This window comes from Crocodylus siamensis, chromosome 3 (genome assembly GCF_052110815.1).
Source record: "Crocodylus siamensis isolate JL-2025a chromosome 3, ASM5211081v1, whole genome shotgun sequence".
Taxonomy (NCBI): domain Eukaryota; kingdom Metazoa; phylum Chordata; order Crocodylia; family Crocodylidae; genus Crocodylus; species Crocodylus siamensis.
This window is the reverse complement of record NC_143397.1, coordinates 163632146-163642732: the sequence shown is the minus strand read 5'-3', so window position 1 is coordinate 163642732 and position 10587 is coordinate 163632146. Positions and strand designations below refer to the sequence as shown.

Here is a 10587-nt window from a genome sequence, read left to right as displayed (position 1 = left end):
TAGTTGAAATATTAGTGGATGTTATCTGATTAAAAATGTGCAGGTTAGAAAAAAAAATGTAATCTATATTTAAAGTTATTTTTCCTATTTATTTTACTGGGAGAATGTTATGATTCTTTTTGACCTGAGAGTACTGAGATAAAAAATTATTAATTTAAACTCATCTGCCATGCAAATATCTTTGAAGCAGATTAGTTCACTAAAATTAAATTTAGTTTAGCATCTTTTAGAAATTAATCAGGTGCTTAAAGCCCACTCACTTTTAGACTGGATTACTAAATTTTCTTTAAAAAATGTCATGCAAGAGATCATGATAACAAATGATATTTCTTGAACACTGATCTGGCAAAGCCTTATGCACTTGACTAATTTTTTGCAGTTTGAATGGTCTTCTGAAGCGAATTAGATTATTAGATTTATACATAAAATTAAATAAGTGCATAAATCTAAGCAGGATTGGGGTCTTCCTTGGTGGCTGTAACATCAAATTTTATTCTTATCAACATTATGCACTCCACCGTAGGCGTAATTTTATAGACCTTATTTTAAATCAGAATGCACTACTTCCAATTTGACCTGGTGCAACAGAACATCTTCTTAAATGTACTCCGTAATTCTGGACTTCGGAATGCATAGACCATAGGATCAATGACAGCATTGCACAAGATGAGTGTGCCATTCACTTGAAAAATTGACATGTAACAAGCACAGTAAGGATTGTGTGGGCAAAACTGCATAAGAAGGATGTGAAGAACAAAGGGTGCCCAACAGAAAAGAAAAACACCAAGGAAAATAGTTAATGTAATGGCCCCTTTCGTGTTTGTTCTCTGGTGGACTGTACTAGTAGGCAGTGAAGCAATTTTTTTGGCATGTGATCGTGCAAGCAGAAACATGTGGATATAGAGGCATAATATAAAAATTAACATCAAAGGGAACAGGATAGTGAAAGAAATTACTACAGCTGTTTCATGGGAGAAAATGGCAATGGCAATGCCACTTCCAGCACAAAAGGTCCAGATTGCTGCCAGGATGATTAATGCACGCTTCAGTGTCATGATGTTATGGTATCGCAATGCGTAGAAGATAGTTATGTATCTGTCAGCTGCAATAGTTAGCAAGCTGAAAATTGACCCCAGTAAAGAAAGAATGAACATGGAATCTATTACATCATCCATCTTGGTCTCAAAGTCTCCACGAGGCTTCAAATACCCCATTTTGCATAAAATGATCAAGATATTTTCCAGAGTTTTGTACAGACTACCCAGCATATCTGAAACTGCTAAGCTGCAGATAAAAAAGTACATGGGCAAGTGGAGATTCTTATTCCTGATCACAGCTATAAGGACAAGTAGGTTTTCCAGTATTCCAACAGCAGCAATTGTGAAAAAGACTTCTTCTGGTACCACAACCTGCGTACAGTCTGTTTTGTTCAAGGAGAAAGCACTGATATTTTCAGATGATGGGATGCTTGTCTGCCCTAAAAGTCTTATTATTTCAGAAGCTCTGTCAGTCCTCATTTCTTCTACTTGTGGAAAAAGATATGTTATTAGTACTCAGGCTTGACTTCCCTGTGATATTCACTTGTCAATAAGATAATCTCTTTTGTGATGAAGACTTTTTGGTTTTGTCTTGAACAATTGTAAGATTTAACCAAAATGTACTGAACCACCTACAATAAAAGGTACAGAAAAGTAAGTGACAAAAAATGCATGTGTGTGTCAAAATTAGATATCTGAATTATAACTTGTTCATTCCATCACATTCAATTGGTATTTGTCATTACTAGGAGTAGGTAAACTGATTGGATAAAATAAGAACTCTCCCAGTCTCCAGCCCAAACCTCAAAGGGAAACAAAAGACAAATTCCTTTTCCTAAGTTCACAGAAGTTACGTAAGTGTATTTCCCTTTTGCCAACAGGCCTCCTTTTTCAAAGCTAATCTTTGAGTTTCTGAGTGTCTGGCAATCTTAACAGGCCAGGATGTTTGCTTTCAATAATTTTGCCACTTTCCATAAGATTGACATTCCTATTAAAAACAAATTAGACAAATGCCAATAGAAAACATTGTGGAGTACAACAACATATTTACAATTGTACTTCTGATACTGAAACTAAATATCCCTTATTTAGTTGTACAAAATATGAATATTAGTAAATGTTTATGTTTTTCAGAGCCATATTAAAGGTTAACAGGCAACTATTTTTTCAAATAAATCATTTTTTTTATTTGACTAATATATCTTTAATTTAGATTCAGATCCAAAGGAAAACCTTGAACATACAACTTAGAAAAGAATCATAGAATCAAAGAACCAGAAGGGACCTGTATGATCAGGTCAGGTCCCCTGCCATGGGCAGGAAGTATTGGGCTCAGATAAACTTGGCAAGGTGCCTGTCCAGCCTAGTCTTGAACATCTGAGGCCTCACCAATGCTGAAAAGAGAGCGAGGAGAACCTCCCTGGATCTATTAACCACGCAGTGGCTGATGCACACCAGACTTTTTTTATTGGCCCTTTTGACAGCTCCATCACACTGTTGGGTCATATTCCTCTTCCAGTTGATCGTGACCCCCAGGTCTCTTTCAGATGTTTGCCAGCCAGTAGGCTACCACCCATTGTATATTTGTGGTGAGGGTTCTTCCTACCCAGGTGAAGGACCTTACACTTTTCCTTGTTAAATCTCATCTGATTTTGTGCTGCCCATAAGTTCAGTCTATCAAGGTCCTCCTGGATCTTTTCCCTATCCTCTGGTGTGCCTGCATTTTGCCACAGCTTGGTATCATCTGCAAACTTAATCAATGTGCTTTCTACCCCTTCATCCAAATTGATAATGAAAATATTAAATAGCATGGGTCCGAGCACTGATCCCTGGGGGACCCCACTGGAGACTGCCTTCCAGGATGAGGCCATCCCATCAATTACTACTCTGGCCTCTGAGCCAGTTGTCCACCCACCTCACTGTACACTGGTCCAGTACTCTCCAGTTTGTTAGAGAATCCCATGGGAGACAGAGTCAAAAGCTTTACTGAAGTCTAAGTAAATGATGAAGTATTTCTTTCAACATATAGATGACGTTTTTTCATTATGACTATGGTTCAACTCTCAGGAGAGTTAATAGAAATCTTTCCAGAGGTAAAGTTTATTCTGCTGTTTGTGAAGCTATAAACGGATAGAATGCTTAATTTGTCTTGGGTATAATCTTGAGACAGTAGGACTCTGGTCTTTTGGTAATTCTGAAGCCCCCAATTATGAAAAACATGCATTGCTTTTTTCTCAATGTCCTTTCCTGTGAATGGTTAAAACTACCAGGAGAATGAGACTGTATGTTTAATACAGTGTTCAGTCAGTTGATAATTTTATACTGCCTAACTTTAGAAAACCTGGATGTTTTGTTTAGAGTGAAGGTGGTTAAATGCTGCAATGCACTTTATTGTTTCAGCGAGGGCAGCGCAAAAGCCTTATTGACGCTATGGGTGAACAAACAAAGCTACCTTTAACTGATGAGTGTCAGGAATGGGTGCATCTGATTGGCACTTGAAAATAGTGCAGCCTCAATTTAGACAGCTGTGTCCACTATTTTGATTACAGTTCAGTAGTACTCAGTCAGTGAGTTCTCTGCTGAGATTACCAGCAGGATCCCATTCATTTTCATGTTTTTGAAGAATCTTGGAACATCAGGTACTGGACTAACCTCATCAATTTGCTTCATTTTAGGTTTAAAGGAAAGAAGAATGACCATGTTTATTTGGCAGCAAAAACTAATGTGGAATTAATGCCTTACATTATACTGCACAGATTTACATTCCTGGTTATTTCCTAATGGCAGGCTGGTCTAACTGAACATGTTCTATACAAACAGGACATGGGACTTTGGTGGGTTAAGGATGGAACTAGTACTGAGAATGAGAGATTCAGCTTTGTCTATAAATTGAATGGGATTTTTCCAGAGACTCTTTTGGAGCTACTGACACAGATAAGCGTTATGATTTATAAAGCTAGCATTCTATTTTAGAATAATTTTATTTTGCTATGTGATTCATTTAATAAAAATAGATAAAATCACATTTCAGTGGGATTTAAGCAGTGGGTAAAATGCACTTATTAAATCTTGTTCTTTTAAATCTTTTTTTAGTTCAAGGATTTTTCCTTATACTCAATTGCTATCACTGTACCTATTTTCCCTGAGCTCATAATACAGTCAAAGTGGATAGCGGTAGATACTCATTGTAAGAGACTTGGAGGATAACGTATGTCAGTAATACAAGCTTGCATCAATGAAAATGTATTAAACCTAGGCTATTTGTACAGAGTACAATGTAATGCCATATAGAAAGAGTGAAATTAGTTCGAGTCCCAGAAGCAGTATAATCATGTTGATGCCTGGGCTAATTAAGCCTGCTTTCATAGCTGCATAAATCCAGCCAGGCAAAGAGTACAGCTCACATAATTCTAGTGCTTCTGGTACCAAAGCTATCTAGGTCAGAGCTAACTTCAGTATTGGTATACAGCATTGCATTATTAGGTATAGAGATACCCTTAGTATCCAGAGCATTAATGAGGAGAATAGGTCAATTACTGTAAATTGGATTATGTATTTCTCTTGCTGAATATATGATTTAGAAACTTTGCAGAATTCTTTTCTTATTAAACAATGTTTTTTTCCAGACATGACAGCAATGCAGCACCTTTAAAATCACATCTACCAGTGGCACTCTCAAACACGCTTTCTCTAGTATAGCTATATCAGTATGGTGCTGCTAGAGGCCTAGTTGGATCTGGTACTCAGGAAGACTAATTAAACTTAGGGTATGTCTACATAATACAATGTAGAACCATATAGAAATAAGATGCTAGGTCTAAGCAAGCTACTGGCCTAGAGTGGCATGTTAATTTGACTACAGGGCTTCCAGTTTAGGAGGTGGTAGTGTTTGAGGGCTGCACTGCATGGTGAGTTAAGCTTACAGTGTAGACATGCCCTAAAGAATATTTACACTGCCATAACTTTGCACATCTCAGCCCCAGGGCTTGAGCCTATGATGTGCCAAGAAGTCTCAAATTCAGCTGGCCTTAGTAGGAATAGGGGCTTTCAGCACTTCAGAGGATGCAGCCCTTAAACATGATGAAGGGCCTTCTTCCTACAGAACTGGCCTCTGTTGTCAACCTACATATCATTTTCTGTGCATTATATTGCACCAGAAATCCTTGGAAGCACTTGGAAGTCCCAGAAGCTCCTGAATTTTTATTGAATTGATCTTTAGTTCATTGCACCAAAAAAATATGCCCCTTTAAATTGATCTGATCTTCTTTTCATGTATCTCAGGGTAAAAGGTAAGTTCAGCTCTGATCTATAATGATGACAAATCCCTGGCAGATTTTTAGTCAGTGAATATTTCTTAAAATGTATATCAGTTCTTTGCTTTTCTATCCATGTGAATTTTATATTAAACCCTTGTATTCCTGGCTAGTGAAAGAGCATGATTATAATTAATTTCTAAATAACTGGCTATAAAGCGGTCAGGGTATTGATTACTATCTTCTTCACTTAGACTTCAATACACTCACCACTAATGCAGAGATGATGGATTTACATTAGGCTAAGAGACTTTGTTTATTCCCCATTATCATAATTAATTTAGAAAAAATACTGTTTCATAGGTTGAAAAATAAAGTGTTAAATTTTAGAGATACAGCAGTTTCCCTGATATTCAGAATACCACCAAGCTTTCTCTTTGATCCAGAAATCATTTTTCCTATCAAAGATTTTGTTAATAGAAGAGATTACTCATCTCAGCCTTTCAGTCCTGAAGCTACTCACCTTTAAATCAATAGCAAAAACTCCCACTGATTTTGATGGTGGCAGGACAAGGACCTCCATCCTCAAATCTCACTAGAATTTCACTTTATTTTCCATTTCTAACAATAGCTGGTAGTGGAATAATAACTCCAGCTGGAAGGGGCTTGGCAAGCTGTGTTTGACTGGTTCTGTGTAGTGCTGCTTCATGCACAGTTCAGACTTTTCAAGGTGACAGCAGAGTTTCTATGTTCAAGATGCCTTACTGTGGAGAGGAAAAATAAAAACTTTCATCTTCTTTGTTATAGTTGTTACTTTTAGTAATAAAAATGTATTCTCCAGAAATGATAACTTGTTACATTTCTCCTCCTTTTCAGTTGTCTAGATTTACAATAACATTTGATTATGAAACAAGCCAGTTAAAAACAGCTAATATGGAACTTCCTTATTTGTTTTGACAATATGAAACAAACCCTTGAGAACTTAGTTAATGGGAAGCATACTTTGAAGGCAAGTAATAAGAATAGTAGGGGTGTGCAAAATGGGTTGTATTCAATTCAGATTTGTCCTGAATCGGGGACAGTGATTTGATTAGTTGATTTGGATCACTGTCCCCAATTTGATTTGGCCAAATCTGAATTTGAAGATTCGATGCTGACCAGATCTGATCCATGGGCCAGAGGTTGAGCACTATAGGGCTAGAAGATAAAAAAGATGACCACCCTCAGCCAATGTACTTTTGCTGAACAACTGGCCTGCTGTGGACAGCAATATACTGACAAAGACAGGATCTGCAGTTTGACTTATAGGCCATTTATAGACATTACGTTTTTCTAGGTTTAATCCAGGCTACAGCTGGCATTGTATACACATGGACATCTGTAGTCCAAATTAAAATTGGCTCCAGTTTGAATTAACTCATTCTTATTGAATGAGGATGAAAGTGAATGTAGACTAGGGCAGTCCAAATTAGGCAGTTTAAATTGTATTAATTAACATGTATATATAGCATTGCTTTTAGGAAAAACAGTTCTTGGGAACTCAGATAAGCATTGGAAATATCAATCTCCTCAAGGGAAACTCTATTGGGTTTTTGCAACACAATACAGGCTATCAGGCACAAAGTAACACCTTCACAAAGTCAAATGTGGGTACACCTACAGGTGCATTTAAGTGCAACTAAATTTAAGGCGCATTAAGCTAATGGACATTAAGTGATTTTTGGCAGGTGTCTACACATGCAGAAACTTGGCACTGGCAGCCATTTGGGAAATGCTGATCCCTGGTCAGCTTCTTCCCTGGCCAGGAGGCACATGCCCAGCACTGGGGCAGCACACAGCATCTCCCTCCTTGTCCAACTTTCCTCCCCATGCCAGAGCTGCTCCTGCCCCTGCCAGAGAGACCCAGTGCCCTGCTGCTCCAGCCCAGCCCCTGCCAGTGATGACCAGCACCCTACGCTCCTGCTGGCCATGGTGCTAGTTCTCCTGGTCCCAGCAGGCACTCCCCTGCCCAGGCCCCAGGACATCCACACACCCACCAGCAGGGACCAGGGCACTAGCTACAGGAGGCCTTGCCCAACTCCCTCCTCCTGCATTCCATGCTGCAGCCCACTTGCCCCACCACCCACACCCCACTTACCCTCTGCTCATCCTCAGCACCACTCTCAGGACATGCACACTGGTGAAACAAAAAACGTTATTGCTTTCACAACATCCCCATCCCTCTCCACTCCCCAAACAGAACCCCATCATCCCACAAGCAACAGAGCCCCTCCACTACCCTCCCCCCAGCAACAATAAAAAACTGCTTACAAGTAGCAAATTATATACAAGGTGAAAACTATATACAAGAGGAAATATATTTGCACAATTTTGGGTCTTCAAGCCAGAGTGGGGGGCTGTGGTAGGCCCAGGGCAGGAGCCCAGCACCCCAGTCCCTGCACTAAAGGGCAGACCTGGCACTAAAGTTAGTGCCTGGTTGTGTTTTCACATGTATTAATGTGCATTAACTAATCATGCCTAAATTTGACACCTGCAGTTGCAGGTGTCAAATTTAGGCACGATTAGCCTAAGTTAATATGCATTAAGGGTGCACATGTGTAGAAACATGCCCGTAATGCACATTAACTTAGGCTAATGCACATTAACGCGTCTCATGTAAATGCACTCAGTATGAGTAATCTGTCTAAGCTCCTATCCCTGCCCACGCCCATGGGATACTGGTCTGTGAAAAAGGGGAAACCCCCCTTCATTATCTATTAGCCCTTAATTCAAATTGATAATTTGATTCAAACTGTGTGATGCAAGTCAGTTAACATGGTTTAGAAAATGGTGAACATATCTACAAACAGTGTTTAGGGAGGTGTTACTACAGCACCAGAAAACGCCATCTGTCAGCATACACTGCATTTGCACTAGGGACTCTGTTTACTTCCTGGCTCTGAGCAGAGGGTTTTCAATACTGACCTGCCCATGTTCACTGACAGATGTAAAGCCTTGTCTACTCTGTGGTTCAGGACTGTACTGGCCCACCAGGCACATGGAAATGGTGGTGAAAAGTAGAAGGCTGATTCTCTTATGACTGGTACTTTGTGTAAGCAGTTGCAGCTGTATGAAGTATGTAAAGGTGGAATTCATTGCTGCTCCTGTGCCTTTTTCATTTAGGGGTTATTGGAAACTTTTATAGCTCCCCAATACAGGCTAAGTTAGCCTGAGAGCCACCCTAATGTGCTCATACCCCCTTTGTGGGACTGACCAGTGTCTGACCCAGAGCACAGGCAATCAACTTCCAGCTGAGTGATTAAGTTCCCCAGGGAGAGTTGTCATAAGGCTGAATCCTTGATAAAGAGCTTCAGCATGTATGCAAAACATCTTTAGCTGCACAGGTTACAGTCATTAAACTCTTTAAAAATCCTCCAGCATCAGCGTTTGCAGTACCACATAGATTCTGTTTTTGATAATCTGACATTTATTGAGCCTGGCCAAAATGCCTTTAAGTGGCACAAGAAACAACTGAAGAATTCCCACTGATGATTACCTTTGCGGGAGCACAGTTCTTGTGAACATCTTTTCTAGCTAGCTGTTATTGAAGGAAGGAATGCAAATGTACTGTTTCTACAATTCAGGAACCATGCGGAATATTATTAAAATCAAATTATTGCTTGCTGTTGTATTTTTTCTGACACTGTAAGCAAAAAGCTTGTAGGAGGAATTACAATATTATTGATTATGACACATAACCTTTTCTGATCCAAGTGATTAATCCAAATCCCAAGCCCTTTTTTTCCTTCATTAGGAGGACACACTGACTGACAAATTTAGAAATTCTCTTTCTGAGCTGATGTTTCTATGAAGGGGTCAGGTACTCCTTGGATGCAATCCTGAATATTTACAAAAAACAAACATGAAATCTTGGTTCCCTAAACACATGATGAATCAAACAACAGAAGACTATTTCTTTTGCTTACAGGTCCAAGCTGCAACCAAATCAATCCCCTGCCCCTGAATTTGTCATCAGACTCGTTAAATAGCTCTGTGGACTGCATAAATTAGCTACTGTTTAGGCTTTCATGCAGTTTAATTCTGGAGTAGAGGTTTTACATTATTTCAGCTGCCATTAGACACAGGGGCACTTAATTTTTCCTTCATTTAACTTGAATAGAAGATGGATAGCATTGCCAATAGCTTCAGGGAACTGTACAGTTTCTTCTAGAAGATGCAAAGTCATAGCTATCTGGGGCAGTTTCCCTTCATATGATGCTATAAAGGCTACACTAGAACAGTGCACAGAGCTCTCGACATTTCAGTGAAAATGACAGTAATCAAGGGAGCTCAACAGAAGTGATCAAGGAAAGGTTAAATAATTTCACCACACATAGGTATGAATCATAGAAAATTAGGGTTGGAAGGGACATCAGGAGGTCATCTAGTCCAACCCCCTGCTCAAAGCAGGACCACCCCCAACTAGATCATCCCAACCAAAGCTTTGTCTAGCTGGGTCTTAAAAACCTCCAAGGATGGAGGTTCTGCAACCTCTCTGGGTAACCTGTTCCAGCGTATTCCTACCCTCCTAGTGAGAAAATTCTTCCTAATAGCTAACCTAAAATATCCCTGCTGCAACTTAAGACTGTTGCCTTCTTAGTCTTCTCTTCTCTAGACTAAACAATCCTAGTTCCATAGATCTCATAGATTTCATAGACATTTGGGCTGGAAGGGACCCCGAAGGATCATCGAGTACAGCCCCCTGCCCCAGGGGCAGGAAGTCAGCAGGGATCATAGGATCCCAGCAAGATAAGCATCCAAATGTGTTTTAAGGCATTCAAAGTGGGTGCTTGAACCACCTCAGGTGGCTGTCTATTCCAAACCTTGGGGGCTTGGACAGTGAAGAAGTTCTTTCTTATGTCCAGCCTAGTCACAGTGGAGTTTGTGACCATTCAATCTTGTCATCCCTTGGGGCGCTCTGGTGAACAAACGTTCCCCCAGATCCTGATGAGCAACCCCGATAAGCTGATAGGTGGCCACCAGATCACCCCTGAGCCTGCGTTTTTCCAGGCTGAAGAGTCCCATGGCTCTCAGCCTGTCATCGTAAGGTCTGTTTTCCTGACCTCTGATCATGCGCGTGGCTCTCCTCTGGACTCTGTCAAGCTTCTCCACATCCTTTTTGAATTGTGGAGCCCAAAACTAGACGCAGTACTCCAGCTGCGGCCTCACCAAGGCTGAGTACAATGGGAGAATGACATCCTGGGATTTGCTTGAGAAGCATCTATGGATGCAAGCCAGCATTTTGCTTGCTTTACTAG

General features: G+C 40.1%; 1 protein-coding gene across 1 annotated transcript; it reads right to left on the bottom strand.

The window, feature by feature from the left end:
* Positions 1-483: 483 nt before the first annotated feature.
* MC2R (melanocortin 2 receptor) lies at positions 484-1517 on the bottom strand. The gene has a single exon (XM_090037302.1). It carries the CDS (start codon positions 1515-1517, stop codon positions 561-563), a length of 957 nt encoding a protein of 318 aa, XP_089893428.1. The 3' UTR covers positions 484-560.
* Positions 1518-10587: the final 9070 nt, after the last annotated feature.

Excerpts from the sequence above, each read along its gene's own strand:
- MC2R (XM_090037302.1), bottom strand. The coding sequence starts at position 1,517 with ATGAGGACTGACAGAGCTTCTGAAATAATAAGACTTTTAGGGCAGACA.